This window comes from Haliotis cracherodii, unplaced genomic scaffold, assembly GCF_022045235.1.
Source record: "Haliotis cracherodii isolate W230 unplaced genomic scaffold, xgHalCrac1.p SCAF_35, whole genome shotgun sequence".
NCBI lineage: Eukaryota > Metazoa > Mollusca > Gastropoda > Lepetellida > Haliotidae > Haliotis > Haliotis cracherodii.
In genome coordinates this window covers 1,535,307-1,557,238 of record NW_027266292.1, presented here as the reverse complement: position 1 = coordinate 1,557,238, position 21,932 = coordinate 1,535,307, and the positions used below count along the sequence as shown (strand labels likewise).

General features: G+C 42.2%; 3 protein-coding genes across 3 annotated transcripts; 1 reads left to right on the top strand and 2 right to left on the bottom strand.

Moving 5' to 3' along the window:
- LOC139477760 (uncharacterized) lies at positions 1 to 2,147 on the bottom strand. Its single transcript, XM_071260169.1, has 3 exons — positions 2,090 to 2,147; positions 733 to 819; positions 1 to 320 (listed from the first exon to the last, which is right to left on the bottom strand). The coding sequence occupies exons 1-3, from the start codon at positions 2,145 to 2,147 to the stop codon at positions 1 to 3; spliced, it is 465 nt and encodes a 154-aa protein (XP_071116270.1).
- A 2,794-nt stretch (positions 2,148 to 4,941) lies between these two features.
- Positions 4,942 to 5,586, bottom strand: LOC139477720 (uncharacterized). Its single transcript, XM_071260116.1, has one exon. It carries the CDS (start codon positions 5,584 to 5,586, stop codon positions 4,942 to 4,944), a length of 645 nt encoding a protein of 214 aa, XP_071116217.1.
- A 4,827-nt stretch (positions 5,587 to 10,413) lies between these two features.
- LOC139477763 (uncharacterized) lies at positions 10,414 to 21,536 on the top strand. The gene is made up of 6 exons (XM_071260175.1): positions 10,414 to 10,525; positions 12,625 to 12,879; positions 13,417 to 13,497; positions 14,235 to 14,354; positions 14,864 to 14,985; positions 16,925 to 21,536. The coding sequence occupies exons 2-6, from the start codon at positions 12,625 to 12,627 to the stop codon at positions 17,721 to 17,723; spliced, it is 1,377 nt and encodes a 458-aa protein (XP_071116276.1). The 5' UTR covers positions 10,414 to 10,525; the 3' UTR covers positions 17,724 to 21,536.
- Positions 21,537 to 21,932: the final 396 nt, after the last annotated feature.

Here is a 21,932-nt window from a genome sequence, read left to right as displayed (position 1 = left end):
CTACCCGAAGAGCAGACCCCTGTTGCCTCCATCATTCCCGGGGGATCCACCCAAGAACCTTTTCAGGAACTCTTGAGTTTTCTTTTTTTGTAGTTCTTGCTTTTTTTTTTCCTCAGCAATTGCAATGGCGCCCGCATTAGTCGTTCCCCATTCATTAGATTCTGTCGGAATGTCTGGCTTTTCTTCATCAGACTCATCTTCTTCGTCATAATCCTCTTCATCATATTCCCCCTCATCAGTCACTTCTTTGTCAGATTTCTCCGTTTGGTTTTGTGTGTTCCCTTTGCCATTTTGTTTCAAGTCAGACTTGAAATCCTTCACTGAAAATTCATTCGCAATTATAATAATGTCTTTGTTAATTTTCCATAAATTGATTCACACAAGTCTAGTTCACGGTTTGCCTTAACATAAAACGCCAGAGAATAAGCATTATCTGGATTATCCGCCGAAACAGATTCCATTGGGCGTTCAAATTTTGTACTGACACCAGGTGTTTGCCAAAAGGGTAGATGTGGTCTGCCCTTTCGGTAACACAATGTACATAAAATGATACGTATTTCTTGTCTAACGTACCTTCCAATTTCACGGCTCAATTTGCAAACGTCCTTCTCTCTCTCTCTCTCTCTCTCTCTCTCTCTCTCTCTCTCTCTCTCCACACACACACACACACACACTCTCTCTCTCTCGCTCTCTCTCTCTTTCTCTCTGTGTAAAGATATCGACGATGAATACCCGTGTCAACAAGAGTGTCCAACTTCTCATCCATCTTCTGAAGCTGCGTCATCAACAGTTGGTGCTGGCGCGTAATACCTTGAGAACCTAGGTAAACAGGAGTTAATGTCAGACTGAATCAATGATGGAATTTCAGTTTGGAATTGTCAACGCTGCTTCAATATCATTAACATCAGCCCTTTCTCTCCGATACGATACCGTTCTGCCTGCAGATCTGGAGACACCTCCAAAGAAGGTCGCGTCAGGTGAACTGTCCATCAGCGTCGATTCATTTATCTTCCCTGTTCGAGTTGGCGAACCATTCAGAACAGGAAATCTGATTTCTGTATCTCGTAAACGAACAGTTCCGAATGTAGATACAGAATCCGCGTCATTTCCTCGTTGTATACCATCTAAGGAATATTTGTGTTCAGTTCGCATTATCTAGATGTAATGTTAAAATCAAAATTTCCGAATCGAGATTTAAAAAACTGACATCTGATTCGCCCATGAACCGTCACTTCCTATTGATTTGCCGGTCAAACTTGGCTCTGGGTTCGCCAGACACGTTCTTCACGCAGTGTGACATCGTATCGGATTTACAAATCTGATTTCAATGAGTTTGAACGTTTCCTTGAACGGCATGAAAATAAGTAAAAAGTTGTATTCTTAGGTGCGTATATTGCTGACCAATTGCTGTTAAAAAACTTGAAAATAAACTCATTATGATTCATCTGAGGCATCAGGGCGCCGTTCCACAAAGCGATCTTAGCGCTACGACTATCATAAGTCAGTGTTAAAGGTTGGGAACTACGATCACCGTAGCGCGAAGATGGCTTTGCGTAACGCGGCTCAGGCATGACAGCCCCACCCATTCAGTTGCCTCGTACGATACGATAGGGGGACCAAGTCAAGCCCAAGGTGGACCGACTGAGACTCGCGATCTGATAGGACCAAAGTCACATATAAGTGAAATCATAAATGATGTCCACAGTTGCGACCCTAACTTGAAATTCCGCTTCACCCTGATGTATCAGCTATTGTGGGTTTCGGGGCGGTCGGGTAGCCTAGAGGTTAAAGCGTTCTCTCGTCACGATGAAGACCCGGGTTCGATTCTCGACATGGGTACATTGTGTGAAGCCCATTTCTGGTGTCCCCTGCCGTGATATTGCTAGAATATTGCTAAAAGCGGCGTAAAGCCATACTTACTCAGTCTTGTGGGTTTCACAAAAGTGGTAAACGTCTGACCTGCATCACGTCGGGCCTTTATGCTGACAAGCCGTGATATAACTGGAATACTGTTTAAAGCAGCATTAAACTCACCCACTCACTCAGACAAATTTCTGAAGGTCATCGAGTCATTCTCTACAAGACATACCTTGGGTGTAGACCACCGCACAAACAAAGAGCAGCAACAAACAGAGACGGCAATCCATGTTGAAAACTGACGCGTGTCTGAAAGGCTGGTGTCGTATGTGGACTTTATATGTGATACAACGCAGATATCACGTGATTTACTTGAGATTGAAATTATATGGCAACGAACAAGAGCATTTCAAAAGTATTCTGACTATTGTGTAATTTCATGTTTGTTTCATTGTTCCTATACGTTTCATTCACTGATACCTTCATTATTTTTTAAATTGTTTTTTTTAAAGTTATTTTTAATTTTGTTTTATAATTTGATTTAAATATGACCTTGTTGGGAATAATTAAGAGCTTCCTCTTTGAACAATATGCTCTGAAAACAAGTTAGGGGATATTCGAATACATCAGAAGATCACAGAAATACAAAGAGGTGTCGTGTGATGGGACAGGCGAGGTGAAATGGGGTTTACGTCGCGTCCAAGATTATTGCACTTATATAGCAACATGCATGACGTCGCATGACGTCGCATGACGTTCGTGGGGACGCCCCAGATGGGCTGCATACAGGCAATTTCTTATCGCCTGGCCAGAAACTTGAACTGTGGTGACCTGGCGGCGCAAGTGAACAGCGATTTGATTGGCTGTTTTGGTCAAACATTCTTCAAACCTGTTTTTTGATTAGTCGATCAGTCCCAGAAATAAAGTTATCTTATTTAAAAATATGTATCTACAAAATATAAAATCAAACCCAAATAGAGCAGTGTTTCATTTCCTAGAGATGATGTAAACTAGACTTGCCAAAACATTCTAGACTTGAGTTGGATTCATTTATTAATTCATTCCCTTTAAGAAAGTCTAGTGTGGGTGTTTCATGTAATTAAATAAATTAGTATTGCTACTCAAACTATTGGGGTGGGGTGGGGGATAAACATCCTGGGATTCGAACCTTCGACGTACAAATACTACTCACAAGAATTTAAACAGTAGTATATGCCTCACCATGATATCAATATCTTTACTATTACGTGAACCAGCTTTTGGGACGGTCCCTCTAAACGCGGGGTCTACTTTTTCTTTAAAAAATTAAAGCCAAACATATTTTTGTAGACTCATACAGGCGCCTTTAAATCAAATAGCACTTTCAGGACATGCGTCTTTCTCACGAGGACTTATCATGGTTTCGATCTGTCTGAAGTCTTTAATCATTTGTGCACACAAACATATATATCTTATGCTTTTGCGTTATGAGAAACTGCATGCCATGTTTTCCCAATCGGAAACTTTATCCTCGACCAACCCAACTGTTTATTACCTCCTATGCCCGTGCTTTGCTTTGAAAAAGGTGTATGGTACATGTCAAGGGCGTTTCCAAATTTCCCGCATCAGTGTTTGTTTGTTTGTTTGTTGTTTGTTACGACACGCATAGTCGCCATTTACGGCAAGCATGGGTTGATGAAGACCTATTCTATCCCGGATCTTCACGGGTTCACGCATCAATGACAAAAATGATGTCCGATGTAATTCCATATTTTGACTTGAACCATGTGTTTATTTAGGGGGTGCACAGCACATGGCACATGTGGGGCAGGAAATGCTTACCTTTTCGCGAACATGGCATGTTATTTTAACTATTGTAATATGAAAGAATCGGGATTTCTTAACATCTTTTGAATAGTATATATTGCCCATTCTTCTTTCAACCTTCCCAAATGTCTTCCGATACTCTTGTGGTTTCTGCTGCTACTCTCCCCTGTTCACCCTTCTTCTATTGTTCGCATTTTCCTGCTCATTCTTTTGCAATCTTTCACACGGTTATTCATTCAGTTCTGTCGTTATGCGAAAGCACATGCCATGCACACCTCATTGTGCATAACATGCAATCGACAAGGTCATATGCAGTTCAAACAACATTCCATTATGTGTATACATCGACTGCATCAGTATTCCTTCGATAGTTTGATCCGGGAATTTGATTTTGTTAGCAAAATATTTATTCGAAAACAATTTTCGGAAATGTTGTTTTTTCCAGTCTTCCACCCTTCCCACATACTTGTCCATTCTGCCACCCTTCCCACATACTTGTCCATTCTGCCACCTTCCCACATACTTGTCCATTCTGCCACCTTCCCACATACCTGTCCATTCTGCCACCTTCCCACATACTTGTCCATTCTGCCACCTTCCCACATACTTGTCCCTTCTGCCACCTTCCCACATACTTGTCCATTCTGCCACCTTCCCACATACTTGTCCATTCAAACGCCTTCCCACATACTTGTCCATTCTGCCACCTTCCCCTATACTTGTCCATTTTGCCACCCTTCCCACATACTTGTCCATTTTGCCACCCTTCCCCTATACTTGTCCATTCTGCCACCTTCCTACATACTTGTCCATTCTGCCACCTTCCTTCATACTTGTCCATTCTGCCACCTTCCCACATACTTCTCCATTCTGCCACCTTCCTACATACTTGTCCATTCTGCCACCTTCCCACATACTTGTCCCTTCTGCCACCCTTCCCACATTCTTGTCCATTCTGCTACCTTCCCACATACTTGTCCATTCTGCCACCTTCCCACATACTTGTCCATTCTGCCGCCTTCCCACATACTTGTCCATTCTGCCACCCTTCACACATACTTCTCCATTTTGCCACCCTTCCCACATACTTGTCCATTCTGCAACCTTCACACATACTTGTCCATTCTGCCACCCTTCCCACATACTTGTCCATTCTGCCACCTTCCCCTATACTTGTCCATTCTGCCACCCTTCCCACATACTTGTCCATTCTGCCACCCTTCACACATACTTCTCCATTTTGCCACCCTTCCCACATACTTGTCCATTCTGCAACCTTCACACATACTTGTCCATTCTGCCACCCTTCCCACATACTTGTCCATTCTGCCACCTTCCCCTATACTTGTCCATTCTGCCACCCTTCCCACATACTTGTCCATTCTGCCACCCTTCCCACATACTTGTCCATTCTGCCGCCTTCCCACATACTTGTCCATTCTGCCACCCTTCCCACATACTTGTCCATTCTGCCACCCTTCCCACATACTTGTCCATTCTGCCACCCTTCCCACATACTTGTCCATTCTGCCGCCTTCCCACATACTTGTCCATTCTGCCACCCTTCCCACATACTTGTCCATTCTGCCACCCTTCCCACATACTTGTCCATTCTGCCACCCTTCCCACATACTTGTCCATTCTACCACCCTTCCCACATACTTGTCCAATCTGCCACCTTCCCACATACTTGTCCATTCTGCCACCTTCCCACATACTTGTCCATTCTACCACCCTTCCCACATACTTGTCCAATCTGCCACCTTCCCACATACTTGTCCATTCTGCCGCCTTCCCACATACTTGTCCATTCTGCCGCCTTGCCACATACTTGTTCATTCTGCCACCTTCACACATACTTGTCCATTCTGCCACCTTCCCACATACTTGTTCATTCTGCCGCCTTGCCACATACTTGTCCATTCTGCCATGACGTTTTTCATGCTGACAGTGCTTTTTTATACGGAAGCCTTTTAGGGGCATTTGTTTATATATTTTTTCGATTCTATCTTGAAATTTCAAGATACTAAGTTGAAATTTCAAGACACTAAGTTGAAACTTCAAGATACTCAGTTGAAATTTCAAGTTATTATCTTGAAATTTCAACTTTGTATGTATCTTGAAATTTCAAGAAAAAAAACACAAAAAACATATGGCCCTTAAAGCTTTCCGTATTTTTACCGACTTCAATTAATACTTTACGTGTGTTTCGTATGGGTTTGCAGTACCCAATTTTCTTTTCTGAGTTACGCTGAATGTGTGCCCTGCGTTTATCATCATGGCATTGGTACTTTATTCCAAGCGTTAATTATTTTTCTGTACATTTATACATGGGACTTTGTAAATCTTTCCTTTGTGGTATTTTCAACACAGAATATCGTACACGATATTTCCATCGTATGCACAAATCGCATATGATCACTGCGTTTATCATCATGGCATTGGTACTTTATTCCAAGTGTTAATTATTTTTCTGTACATTTATACATGGGACTTTGTAAATCTTTTCTTTGTGGTATTTTCAACACAGAATATCGTACACGATATTTCCATCGTATGCACAAATTGCATATGATCACTGCGTTTATCATCATGGCATTGGTACTTTATTCCAAGCGTTAAATTGTTTTCTTTTTTAGACTCTTATTGTAAACGTCCCATTATATGTCGGGATATCCTGAGAGCGATGTTCTGTTGCGTAGTTTGTCGCAGTTTCATCGTCTTCAACGTTATTGAGATAATAAACTATATAAACTGATAGTGAGGTAGTATAAACTGATGGTGAAGCGGTATATACTGATAGGGAGGTAGTATAAACTGATAGTGAGGCGGTATCTAGTGATAGGGAGGTGGTACATACTGATAGTGAAGGGGTGTATACTGATAGGGAGATGGTAGAATTAACTGATGGTGAGATGGCGGTATTAACTGATAGTGAGGTAGTGTAAACTGATAGTGAGGCGGTATATAGTGATAGGGAGATGGTACATACTGATAGTGAAGGGGTGTATACTGTTAGGGAGATGGTAGAATTAACTGATAGTGAGGTAGTATATACTGATGGTGAGGGATAGTACTTAATGATGGTGAGGTAGTATCTACTGATATTGAGGTTGTATATACTAACAGAGAGATAGTATCTACTGATATTGAGGTGGTATATACTGATAGTAAGATGGAATATACTGATAGTGAGATAGTATATACTGATAGTGAGATATAATCTACTGATATTGAGGTGGTATAAACTGATAGTGAGATAGTGTCTACCGATATTGAGGTGGTATACTGATGGTGAGATAGTGTCTACTGATATTGAGGTGGTATATACTCATAGTAAGATGGTATATACTGATAGTGAGATAGTATATACTGATAGTGAGATATAATCTACTGATATTGAGGTTGTATAAACTGATAGTAAGATGGTATATACTGATAGTGAGATAGTATATGCTGATAGTGAGATATAATCTACTGATATTGAGGTGGTATAAACTGATATTGAGGTGGTGGATACTGATATTGAGGTGCTATATACTGATAGTGAGATGGTATATACTTATAGTGAGATAGTATATACCGATAGTGAGGTTGTATATGCTGATACTAGGATAGTATATACTGATAGTGAGATAGTATAGAGTGATAGTGAGATAGGATATACTAACAGTGAGATAGTATCTACTGATAGTGAGATAGTATATACTGATAGTTAGATGGTATCAACTGATAGTAAGGTAGTATATGCTAATAGTGAAATAGTATAAACAGATAGTGCGATAGTGCATACTGATAGTGAGATGGTAGTATATACCGATAGTGAGGTGATATATACTTATAATGAGATGGTATATACTGAAAGTGAGGTGGTATACACTGAGAGAGAGATGATATATACTGAAAGTTAGATGGTATATACTGGAAGTAATGGTATATATGGTATATACTGACAGTGAGTAAGTATATATTCATAGTGAGGTGGTATATACCCAAAGTGTGGTGTTAGTGAGTGAGTGAGTTGGGTTTAACGCCGCTTTTAACAGTATTCCAGTTACATCGCTGCGTGTCAGCTTAATGTGGGAGGAAAGCCCGAAGTGATGCAGGTCTCAGACGTTTACCACTTCGGTGAAACCCACGAGCACGGGTATGGTGCTGACAAACCTAGAAACACAATCGGGGCGAACCTGGATTCGAACCCACAATCATAGGTTTCTGGCGTGCCAAATGGACGCAACTCTGCACAGCGAATCGCGGCGCCTTAGACGACTGGGCCACCGGTGCCCCCAAGTGTGGTGTTATATGCTCATAGTGAGACGGTATATATTGATAGTGAGATGATATGTACTCACAATGAGGTGGCATATACTAACAATGAGATTGCATACACTGAAAGTAATATGGTATATACTCATAGTGAGATGGAGTTACATCCTGATCTTGGGATGATGTATAGTGATAGTGGGACTGTACATACTAATTTGTGATGGTGCAGATATTGAGGCATTAGGGTATATTGTTATGAAATAGCCTGGTATTATACACAATGTATGTATTTCAATTGACAAGAAACAGTCTCTGTTTGTTTTTTCTTAAAGGTCACTTTCTTTTAAACATCACTCTCAGCTATTTGACGGCGGTCTGTAAATAATACAGTATGGACCAGATAAACCAGTGATTAACATAATGAACATCGATCTAGGCTTATGGGATACGATGACATGCATCAGTCAAGTTAATAAGCCTGACCACCCGATCCCGTTTGCCATCCCTTATGAAAAGATGGGTTGCTGAGGATCAATTGTAGCCCGGATATCGTATCGTTTTTGCAGCGAAACGGCTGCTGAGTCGGTGCTGAGTGTTTAATAAGGGTGGTTGGTTGGTTTGTTGTTTAACGTCGCGCTCAGCAATATTCCAGCTATGTAACGGCTGTCTGTAAATAATCGAGTCTGGACCAGTCAATCCAGTGATTGTGACCGATGACATGCATCAATCAAGTCAGCGAGCCTGACCATCCGATCCCGTTAGTCGCCTCCTACGACAAGCATTGGTTGCTGAAAACCTTATCAGGGTGGACAAACTGAGCTCTTACAAAGCAGTATAAACAAAACTAGAGGCAGTATCCTCTCCTCTTCTAATATCCTGCCGATAAAATACAGCGACGATTTTAATTTTTTGTTCAGTGATGCATCAGTAACGAAACTGATGTCCGATATTGACATCCAAAATGTCCCAAATGTTCCCGTGTGTTTGCATGTGTTTGTGACAGGTGGGACAGGATACGCTCACCTTTTCGCGAACACCTCGTGTCCTCACTGTTTGATAGTGATTAATAAACACATGCTCATGAAAGAGTCAGAATCGTAAATGGACTCTTTTTGTGATTATGGAATGAATTTTGTCGCTTTTATTTATTCTGATTTCTCCAGAGCGGAATGCTACAGTCAGAATAGTGACTGGATGGAGATATGAAAACAGTTATTTATTATATTTAGACGGGACTTAATTCTTGACCAACGGGAAATAAAAAAACAACAACACAAATATAAACAGAATTAGGGACCGCTTTGGGGGTGGGATGGGGGTGGGGTTGTCTCAGAGGTTTCTGAGGTACTTATGTACTGAAAATACCAACCCACCCCTTCCACCAAGACTTGTCATTCTTTTATGTCCTTCTTCATTTTTTCACGAGACTTAATCTTTCCTTATATAAGTGTTATTTTTCATGAAACTCTCCAAGAGACTGGGGGCGGTCAGGTAGCCTGGTGGATGAAGCGTTCGCTCGTCACGCCGAAGACCCGGGTTCGATTCCTGACACGGGTACAATGTGTGAAGCTCATTTCTGGTGTCCCCCGCCGTCATATTGCTGGAATAATAGTGCCAAAAGCGGCGTAAAAACATACTCACTCACTCACTCCATATTTTTGGGTGACCCTCCCCTGATTCTCTCTGACCCACTCTATAACGAATGACCGCCCCCTCAACAGTAATTATCGCTGTGCAGAGTTGCGTCCCTTTGGCACGCCAGAAACCTATGATTGTGGGTTCGAATCCAGGTTCGCCCCGAATATGTTTCCAGGTTTGTCAGCACCATACCCGTGCTCGTGGGTTTCACCGAAGTGGTAAACGTCTGAGACCTGCATCACTTCGGGCTTTCCTTCAATATTCAGCTGACACGCCGCGATATAACTGGAATACTGTTAAAAGCGGCGTTAAACCCAACTCACTCACTCACTCACTCAACAGTAATTAATGTTAAAGAAGTATTTTCAAGTCACACACTAGGCGTAAGCACATTTTCCTCCATGCAAGATCGTCTGTCTCTTGATCACACGCTTGGTTTTGTTGGCGATTACTCAACAGATAGATAAACTTAGATAGCAACCTGGAAAATGTTGACATACAAAGTTAGGATAGCGAGCTAGGTCGCCCTCTTCAGTGTATGAAGGGTGTGTGTCGTGCGCAGATACCAGCGTGAGATTACACAATAGCCTGTCTCACAGTCCCCGAACCTTTTCATTTTCCCTTTCGCTAAGCCTTACTGTAATGCAAAAGTCCAAAATGAAGCAAGTCTAGATTTTCCAAAGGTTCTGAATCTCCCATCTCACTGGGGATCCTTTTCAATTGAAATGGAGTTATATGTTTCTATAAAGAATTATATATTTTCAGAGATAAAGCGTTAGTCTAGGTCACACTTCTTGGAAATGAGTTTCTGAGTATTTAGTTTCTGTTTTGATTCAACAATATGGCATGAATAGTGTTCGCAGTATTTAGATACTGTTTATGTCGATCGATAAGGGCTGTACTCACTCTGGACAAAGCTCGATCATATACGTGCATCGTTTGTTGGCTCTGGATTCCGGTAAGTTTTAATTTATACAGAAAGACCTTGAACATGTGGGGAGGGTCACTTGTAGGGCTGGGACAATTAACTACCCGGGTACCCACCTCCCTATTACCCGACCCTACCCGGGTACCCTCTCTATGTCTCAGGCGTATCTCCAAATGTCCGATTGGGAACATTTTTAGCATTGCCCTGGCAAAACGTATTTAGATGTATTGAACAATCTGGTCTTTCATACAATGAAGTTAAATTAAGTTTATTTATTCAACCATATGAAAAATCAAGAGGAATTGGTGCATAGTCAGAAAGAAATGCGAATATTAGTGGCTTGTAGTGTTACGATAGAGTTCTAGATATTTTTTGTCATAAAACAATATATGACGTGACTAACCACGGGTCCAGGTCCTACTCAGTCCCCACCCGACCCGGGTATCCGAGTTACCCGTCCCAGCCCTGGTCCCTTGGGACCTTTCTTGTCCTGTAAGCCGACAGAGGTTCGGGTGGTTGTAGGTCACGGTGCTCCAACGGCTGGGTCGTTTGTTGATCACCAGATCTATTACTGTCTGTAATCCTGTCTGTAGCAACACGCATTCAGTCACTCGTCGTCATGGGCGGGTTGCCATGAAAGAACTACAGTGTCGACGTTGCTGAATACAATACATTCAGCGTGTGTTTAAATTTACTCAAGGGATTTCACGTGAAAGGAAAGTGTTAAGGAAAAAACTGTCATAGTATTATTCCTTTTTTGTTTTGGGGTCATTATCCCCAAAAGCCCCCTTTAGTAAATCTCATAGTAAATCGGACGTACTAATTAAATAAAACATGGGGATTAATTTAAAAAAAAAATGTTTTATTTTATCTTAAAGACAAACGCCATTTGTCGTCCAGTATTTAGACGATATCTGCATTTAAATTACTTTAACGTTGTTCAATCGAATGCCCTTATTACATGTCTAGATATAAGTACAAAACAATTACACTTTCAGGCCATATTTCCACTTAAGTGAAACCCACGAGCACGGATATGGTGCTGACAAACCTTTTAAATTAATTTGGGCAAATTTGGAATTCGAACCCCACCATGAGGATTCTGACACGCCTCAGATATTCAACTTTGCACAACGAATTGCGGCGCATTAAACGGTTGCCTCTCACACCCCCACTACCACCCCAAGTTTAAAAAAATAATAATTGTAGGTTAACGAGGTTCTATTCACTATAATTTTCCGTCGCGCTGAATCATCAGTCTAGCGTGTAATGATCACACAGTGATTCAATGGTTCACATATCACGAGATGAATACGTCAGCTGTCATGCGACAATTGTACTTGGCGCATCATAGAGGTAAGTTGTCAAACAAATGTTATCGATTGTTATAACCGAGTCGTCATGGTGTAACCCAAACACACTCTTCTTTGTGTTTCAACTTTCGGTTTGTGTTCTGGTGGACAAAGCTGTTTACTGTTCAGTGTCGCGTATTTGGCGGATTGCCCGTTTGCATTGATCGCCACGGCGGGTACACTGCAAGTGAGTGGGAATGGTTTAACGACATTTTTAGCAATAGAAGTATCACAGCGAGGGACACCAGTATTTGGCTTTACACATTATTTATACCCATGTGGGGAATCGAACCCGGGCCTTCGGCGTGACGAGCGAACGCTTTAACCACAAGCCTACCCCACCGCGCCTACACCGTAGGTATATATATCAACTATCATGGAGTCGTAAAAGAGCATCGCATTCTCAATGATTCGGGTCTGAATGTAACGATTTGCCCCCGGTGCTGTTCATTTGATCACACATCGGTCGATAGTGCAGTTAGTTGTGAGGGGTATTCAGCACACTGGAATAAGAATTCGAAGCCACACTTAGCCTTACAGAGTTACGTCCCTTAGGTCTGACAGAAACCAATGAATGTGGTTCCAGCAAGGTTATAAAAAGACCTGCATCACTTCGGGCTTTCCTCCCACATACTGATACGCCGTGATATGCCGAAATACTTCAACGCGGTGTTAACCAAATTCACACACGCACGCACGCACGCACGCACGCACGCACACACACGCACCTCTTCTGATCCGAGGTCGGACGCCTTGTCCACATGACATATATTTCAGATGGCAGAACAAGGCGTCCGTCACAAGGTTGTGGAAAACGTCGATGACTGCGTCAAGGCCGTCGATGACCTCCTTCGGGAATCTGTCGTTGCTATTGACTGTGAGGGAATCAATCTCGGAAAGAAGGGCCCTCTCACCCTCCTCCAGGTTGCCAAACTCGACGGTTTTGTCTACCTGTTCAATGTGTTCGCCGAGCCAAAGGTCTTCACTGAGGGCCGACTGAAGTCGTTTTTGGAAAATGGAAACATCGTCAAGGTATGTTTGTCAAGTTATTAATGCAATCAACGTCTCTGAATGGACACACACACACTCAAACATGACCTCAAAGACTGTCGTTGGGTGGCTGCAGTTTCAGCCTCACAAATTTGAATTCTATTTGACTTTTGATATACCTTTTCAGATATATGTTATTGATGGAAAAATCAACAAATGATTAAAAAGGAAAACACTTTATGTATGACGAGATAAAATGGTGACAATGATTAGGCATTCAGTCCATCATCAAAACTATCTTTTTCAGTTAGCCTAGTGCAGGTTTTTTAAGTAATTTACGCGTACATTCTCTAGTCGGACGCACATCAAGTCATCTGGACATGTATGAGTTCATACGTACGTATATACGTATGTAAATACATGCATATATACATGTAAATATATACATAGACATTGTATTCGGCCTGTTTAACATTGAACTACCCCCACCACAAATTCAACTGATACGCCGTGAAATAAATAATGTGTGAACCCACATCACACCACGAAGTCGATCATAATCTTTTCTGTGATTTTCAGGTATTTCACGCCTGTAATAATGACAGCGCTGCCCTGAAGTGTCAGTTTGATGTCATGCTGACCAATGTCTTTGACGTGCAGGTAAGGTGAAATGATAGGCCCACATTCTCTCCTTTACAAATACTGCACATATTTGATCTTATCCATTTCACTGTTTTGACTTAAACTATCGAATAAAGTCCTTAAACACCCCATCCATATGCCTTCTGCATGCAGACATCCCAGCCATATACTGCTGTAAACAAACATCTTACCCATTAGTCTATTGTATGTTTACTCATGTGTCAACCATGTGTCTTACACACGTGTCGACAGCCCACCTGTATTGCTACTGTGTTCAAACATCCCATTCATGTGTCTACTGTATATACATACCCAATCCGAAGGTCTACAATATAATTACACCCCACCAATATGTATACACTGTACAAACACTCAACGAATATGGGGCGGTCGGGTAGCCTAGTGGTTAAAGTGTTCGCTCGTCACGCCGAAGACCCGGGTTCGATTCCCGACATGGGTACAATGTGTGAAGCCCATTTCTGGTGTCCCCCGCCGTGATATTGTTGGAATATTGCTAAAAGCGGCGTAAAACCATACTCACTCACTCACTCAACGAATATGTCTACCTTGTACAAACACTCAACTAATATGTCTGCTTTGTATAAACACACCATCTATATACTGTGGTAAATTAATGTCCCTTTTTATGTTTTATCAGGGAGTATCTAACGTCCTCCTATATGCTGTACCTGGGTGTGGTAAACGTCCATTGGTTTGTTATATGACGTGATGACATCATGGCTTATGTCCCACAGACGGCTCTTTTCATCATTGAAAAATCTGAAGGGAGACAACTCCCAACTCCCCGGAAGTTGATGGATGTTTGCAGCCGGTACACTGACGTCACTTCCCTTGAGGGAAAAGATGATGTTATAGTAAGTCATGCGTAACTGCGGAGAGGAGACTTTAATGTGTACATTTGACTTCACTAGATACTGTACTGGGGGGGGGGGGGGGGGGGGGGGGATGGGGGGGGGGGGGGGGGGATGTTGGGATAATCAAAGAGATATTTACAAACTACCCCGATGTCCGATGACTATCCCATGGTTCGTTGCCCATGATTTTAGTCACTGGTTGGCGGATATCACTGGAATGTTGCTGACTTTGGCATAAAAACAAAGTTCGCTCACCATTCTTCACATGTTTTCTACCCCCTGTGAAGATCTGGGCTTGAATTGATCATAAGCAACCCATGCTTGTCGGAAGAGGCGACTAACGGGATCCATTTGCGTTGATCGATGTTCATGATGGTAATCACTGGATTGTCCAGTCCATAAAGCTGGGACATGGTGTTTTGTTTAAGAAATGAAGCAAACATTACTTGGTACCAACTCAATGCCACACGGGTAAGAAGCTTGCTGACAACTTCCTTTGTCTGATTCAGGCAAAATGGTACAAAAACGATGCTGCCTATTGGGCCACAAGAGATTTCACACCGGAAATGATAGACTACGCATGTGCAGATGTACAGGTTCTGATCCCAGAGGTGTATGACAAGCTGAAAAGGTAGGTCAAACATGACAAAGTTGTAACTGTCAGGGATATTTAAATATTACAAGACACTGCCACGATCATACCGTTCCAGCACAGGATAGCGTGTATAACATAATATAATCGTATAGAGAAAACAATCACACCCCTCTATATTCATGTAGACAACGAGTGACACCCGCCATCTTGGTTCTTATTCAAGATTTCGCACTCAGTTCGAATCACAGCTCGATATCGCATGAAATATGAATGTCACTTATTTCAACCTATTGGAACTTGCTAAACAAACCATAGGCTGCACAATCGTGTTCATCTGTGGTCACCTTACCTCGTATTTATTTTAAAACAACCATCAAATATCAGCTCTATGCTGCGCCTCTGAGGTAAACAAGAAAAAGGTGGACGGAAGTTACGGCGTTACAGGGGCTTGAACACGGCAAACGTTTCTCATTGGTTTTCTGATTTTTCTTTACGAATATATTATGTTATACAAGCTATCATCGAATTCCTGTGCGTTGCAGTGATTCGATACGAGGGCAAACGTGTCCTTGAATGGCAGCCATGTCTCAGGGACGGTAGATTTGTTGTTGAAAAGTAACTCTGAATTCAGAGCGAAATAAAGTGTTTTGCTGTGAATCCTTTCGCACGCAACTTCATCACTCGTTTGTCTGTTTTGTTTAGATGTTTCACCGCTATCTTGCCTTTTACGCTTTTGGTTATTCTAGACGTTGGCTTGGTTTGTTGTATAACGCTACACCCAGCAATATTCCAGCTATATGACGGCTGTCTGTAAATAATCGAGTCTGGACCAGACGGTCAAGTGATTAATATCATGAGCATCGATCCACGCAATTGGGATCAATGACATGCATCAACCAAGTCAGCGAGCCTGACCACCCGATCCCGTTAGTCGCCTCTTACGACAAGCAGAGTTGCTTTTTACGGCAAGCATGGGTTGCTGTTAAAGACCTATTCTACCCCGGATCTTCACGGGTCTCTAGACGTTGGCATCATATATTCAAAAACATTTATCAGTGCGTCAGTTTGTTTTATTGTATCACGTCGATCCAAACTATCAAAGCTGAACTTTCCATTGATGTTTTTCGTTTGACACATTGACAGTTGCAGTGTACCTATAATGTTCGATATAGATTAATCGTTTCACTACAAACTTAGTAGGTCAGCTTTGCTTACTGTTTTTTCCCCGAGTTTAAAATACTTTGATATTCGATCCCTGGCTACGTCATATCAAAACACGTTGGTAGATGGGGTTTGTTGTTACCCTGCCTGTCGAAAGGAAGAAAAGCAGAAAGGACATAAAACAAGGACTCGTAAGCTCGGAGTCGGTATTCTGTGTCTGAGTGGGGTGTCCATGTTGAATTGCGGCATGGTATCTCAATGGGCAATCACTATGTAGCCACCAGGGCGATTACAATCAGACCCACATAAACACGGAATCTTGAACGCAACGTTCGACCCTATTTTATCCACCTCCACAGTGAGTGGGTGAGTTTGATTTTAAGCCGCTTTTAGCAATATTCCAGCAATATCGAGGCGGGGGACACCAGAAATGGCCTTCACACATTGTACCCATGTCGAGAATCGAACCCGGGCCTTCGGCGTGACGATCGAACGCTTTAACCACAAGGCTACCCGACCGCCCCGAAACCCACAAGAAATGGTATGTTTCTGATACGGAATTTCAAGTTAGGGTCGCAACTGTGAACATCATTTATGATTTCACTTATATGTGACTTTGGTCCTATCAGATCGCGAGTCTCAGTCGGTCCACCTTGGGCTTGACTTGGTCCCCCTATCGTATCGTACGAGGCAACTGAATGTATGGGGCTGTCAGACCTGGGCCGCGTTACACAAAGCCATCTTCGCGCTACGGTGATCGTAATTCCCAGTCACAGTGACTGCTATATGTACAATATTTCCTTCTTGTTTGCAGTGTACTTGACGAGAAGGATCTCTGGAGAGGTTTTAGGGAAAAGGTTCATTACGAGCTCAACTTTCGATGGAACGAAGCAGTAAAGGGGGACAGCGATGAGGTCATGTCAGTCGTGAAGAACGTTCTGCGCAAATTTCCATCGAAGTACGCAGGCGATGCCACGTTTGATGATATTTCGGATGAAGATGACCTTCAAGCTCTCAAACAAGTCCGAATCACAGAAATTGGCGAGTTTCCTGGTGTTGTCATTAAGTTGAAACACGAATTTCTCAAGCATAAGCTAAAAACGATAGAACAAGAACTGAGTTCAAATGGGGACTCATTTGTTGCGACGGGACTTCATATGTTGTATGCCGCAAAGAAAAGCAATAACGTTGAACTGAAGAACTCGGCTCGGAGATTGCAGGAGAGAGTAAATAATATACTCAAAAACGATCTCACCGTCAAATACACGGAGCGAACCCCAAGCGACCATCTCAAAGACGAAGAGAGGAGGTTTTTACGCGACCTTCCTGTCTCAACCGGAACCAGCCCAGTGGTCAACCCCGTCCTCCGCCATCTTTACAACGTCAGCATTGACAGTGATGTGGAGGATATCGAGACTCTGCGGCAAAAGTTCTTGCGTGAAGGGAGTCGTTTCAGACTTAAGGATGCAGACCTCCGACTATATAAATACTACATCAGCGCTCCTGGAGTTCCAAAAAGGCTTAAAACTAAGGCCAAGCTTTTTCTGACCGAGTTACAGGAGGCTCGGCTGGTGGCAGCGCCCCAAAGGAGGCAGCGGCTTGTTCGATTTTAATTATTAGGCTTTAATTTATTACCAAAGTATATATTCAATATATGCATATCAAGTCAAGCATTAATGAAAAGATTTAATGCGATTCCAGTTGTATTGACCATTTTTCACAATGCACTGTGTTCTTGGCGAGGTCAATAACATTTATTATTGTATATGTAATTAATTAACAGAAAATCTTGGTATGTTGTAGTTTGCCTCTCGTTAGATATTATATCGGAAATGCTCAGTCTATAAATATGATAAATGATTGCCCCCTTTCATTTCTTTTAAATTATTTTACTGTAAATATGTTTTAGCTTCCATTTACTTTTTATCATCTCAGCTGTTATTTGTTTTTTCTCCTGATGATTTCTCCTGTAAATGAATTGCTCTGAAAAGCCAATTGGTATACAGTTACCTATAACAACTGACGTTGAATATTGTTTTTTGTGTCCTGTGTATACCATTAGATACACCAAAGAATCGGGGTAGAATAGGTCTTCAGCAACCCATGCTTGTCATAAAAGGCGAATATGCTTTTCGTTAGAGGTGACTAACGGGATCGGGTGGTCAGGCTCGCTGACTTGGTTGATGCATGTCATCGATCCCAATTGCGTGGATCGATGCTCATGATGTCAATCACTGGGTTGCCTGGTCCAGACTCGATTATTTAGAGACCGCCGTCATATAGTTTGAATATTGCTGAGTGCGGCGTTAAACAACAAACAAACAAACAAACAAACAAGATACACTAATGCTGCTTCCTAACGACGATGCATTGTGCCCGTCGCGGGCAGCCCTAATGTGAAGAATGAATTTAGTTGCCACAGCAGGTATTATAATGTGTCTGTCCCTGAGGTTTATTGTAAAGTCAGTTCGACATGTATGTGAAACTTTATTTTCAAATGTTTCAATACTGATTGCTTTTTGTTACAGATGCATCATACTGATAAAATCAGTAAACTACTGTTATAACGAACTCAAAAGGACTACTAATTTTAATTCGTTATAAGCATATATACAGTATAACTACAACAAATAGTCGGGACTAAAACGTTAGTTCGTTATAAGCGTGTTCGTTGTAACCGTAGTTTACTGTATTGCCGCTATATTGGTAGATGTCCATATTGATGATGATTTTGTTTGTACGTTACTAACAGACTGGTGGTGGTCTATGTGGCATCTACTGATGTACGTTACTAACAGGCTGGTGGTGGTCTATGTGGCATCTACTGATGTACGTTACTAACAGACTGGTGGTGGTTCATGTGGCATCTACTGATGTACGTTACTAACAGACTGGTGGTGGTCTATGTGGCATCTACTGATGTACGTTACTAACAGACTGGTGGTGGTTCATGTGGCATCTACTGATGTACGTTACTAACAGACTGGTGGTGGTTCATGTGGCATCTACTGATGTACGTTACTAACAGACTGATGGTGGTTCATGTGGCATCTACTGATGTACGTTACTAACAAACTTTGGTGGTGGTCCATGTGGCATCTACTACTGATGTACGTTACTAACAGACTGGTCGTGGTTCATGTGGCATCTACTACTGATGTACGTTACTAACAGACTGGTGGTGGTCCATGTGGCATCTACTGATGTACGTTACTAACAGACTGGTGGTGGTTCATGTGGCATCTACTGATGTACGTTACTAACAGACTGATGGTGGTTCATGTGGCATCTACTGATGTATGTTACTAACAGACTGGTGGTGGTCCATGTTGCATCTACTACTGATGTACGTTACTAACAGACTGGTGGTGGTTCATGTGGCATCTACTACTGATGTACGTTACTAACAGACTGGTGGTGGTTCATGTGGCATCTACTGATGTACGTTACTAACAGACTTTGGTGGTGGTTCATGTGGCATCTACTGATGTACGTTACTAACAGACTTTGGTGGTGGTTCATGTGGCATCTACTACTGATGTACGTTACTAACAGACTTTGGTGGTGGTTCATGTGGCATCTACTACTGATGTACGTTACTAACAGACTGGTGGTGGTCCATGTGGCATCTACTACTGATGTACGTGACTAACAGACTGGTGGTGGTTCAAGTGGTATCTACTAATGATGTACGTTACTAACAGACTTTGATGGTGGTCCATGTGGCATCTACTGATGTACGTTACTAACAGACTGATGGTGGTTCACGTGGCATCTACTGATGTACGTTACTAACAGACTGGGGGTGGTCCATGTTGCATCTACTGATGTACGTTACTAACAGACTGGTGGTGGTTCATGTGGCATCTACTGATGTACGTTACTAACAGACTGGGGGTGGTTCATGTGGCATCTACTGATGTACGTTACTAACAGACTGGTGGTGGTTCATGTGGCATCTACTGATGTACGTTACTAACAGACTGGTGGTGGTTCATGTGGCATCTACTGATGTACGTTACTAACAAACTTTGGTGGTGGTCCATGTGGCATCTACTACTGATGTACGTTACTAACAGACTGGTGGTGGTCTATGTGGCATCTACTACTGATGTACGTTACTAACAGACTGGTGGTGGTTCAAGTGGTATCTACTAATGATGTACGTTACTAACAGACTGGTGGTGGTCCATGTGGCATCTACTACTAAAGTACGTTACTAACAGACTTTGATGGTGGTCCATGTGGCATCTACTACTGATGTACGTTACTAACAGACTGTGGTGGTGGTTCAAGTGGCATCTACTACTAAACCATCACTAAACCATCATCAATCCGAAGCACTGATGCCCCTGTATTTGTTTCAGTCCATTCAGCAAGTTTATACTTTTTCCTTTGTATGCTATGTATTCTTTCTATTCTATGCAGTGCGTACAATACTTTGTTCCAAAATCATACAGTTTATATTTTATGCATCTTAAAAGGTTTTCCAACAAATATAGATTTTTCATGAAAGACAACTTATCTACTATACGGCCATGCTTGCTGTAAAAGGCGACTATGCTTGTCGTTAGAGGCGACTATAACGGGATCGGGTGGTCAGGCTCGCTGACTTGGTTGATGCATGACATCAATCCCAATTGCGTGGATCTGTTCTCATGATATTAATCAGCGGACTGTCTGGTCCAGACTCGATTATTTACAGACCGCCGTCTTATAGCTGGAATATTGCTGAGTGCGGCGTTAAACAACAAACCAACCAACCAACCAACCAATCTACTATACACAAGTTCTTTACTCATGAAAACTTCTTTTATGTGAAACATTAATTTCCCAGTGCAGTCATATTAAATTTAAACAAATCAAAAACAACTTTCACGTCCAATTTTAAACAGTAATACGCCAATCAATTGTGTATGTGGAGTTTGAGTACGTATTTGTGTAATACAGATAAGTTAAAAAGAAATATGCCTGCTTTGCCAAATATTAGGAAGGTAATATTATTATTGTCGTCATAACCGTCCAGTTTACAACCGTCACTTTCAGGAGGATGTTCACGGATCATTTCAAGCAGGGCACCGGTGGCCCAGTCATCTAAGGAGCCGCAATTCACCGAGTTGCGTCCCATGGATATGCCAGAGTGAGTGAGTGAGTTGGGTTTAACGCCGCTTTTAACAATATTCCAGTTATATCGCGGGGCGTGTCAGCTTAATGTGGGAGGAAAGCCCAGAGTGATGCAGGTCTTAGACGTTTACACTACGGTGAAACCCACGAGCACGGGTATGGTGCTGACAAACCTAGAAACATAATCGAGGCAAACCGAGATTCGAACCCACAATCATAGGTTTCTGGCGTGCCCAAGGGACGCAACTCTGTACAGCGAATCGCGGCGCCTTAGACGACTGGGACACCCGTGCTCCTGGATATGCCAGAAACCCGTGATCGTGCGTTCGAATCCTGGTTCGCCCCGAAAGTGTTTCTAGGTTTGTTAGACCCATTTTATACCCGTGTATGTGTTCGTGGTTTTCATTGATGTGGTAAGCATGCCACGATATAACAAAATATTGCTCAAATCGGAGTTAAACCAAACTCACACATGCCAGTGGTATTTAGTGAAGAACTGTACACAGAATTGGGGCTGTGACTCTTGCCACATTTGGCTATTTATTTCAATATAGATGTAGTTGTACATTATTGGTCAGTATAATAAATTATTTAAGTGTCTGACAAACTTATTGCTTGTTTTTTACCAATACATTGTGAATAAGGAATTGTATATCTAACTTCAAAACTGCCCATGTTGTTACCCTGCCTAGCGCTCG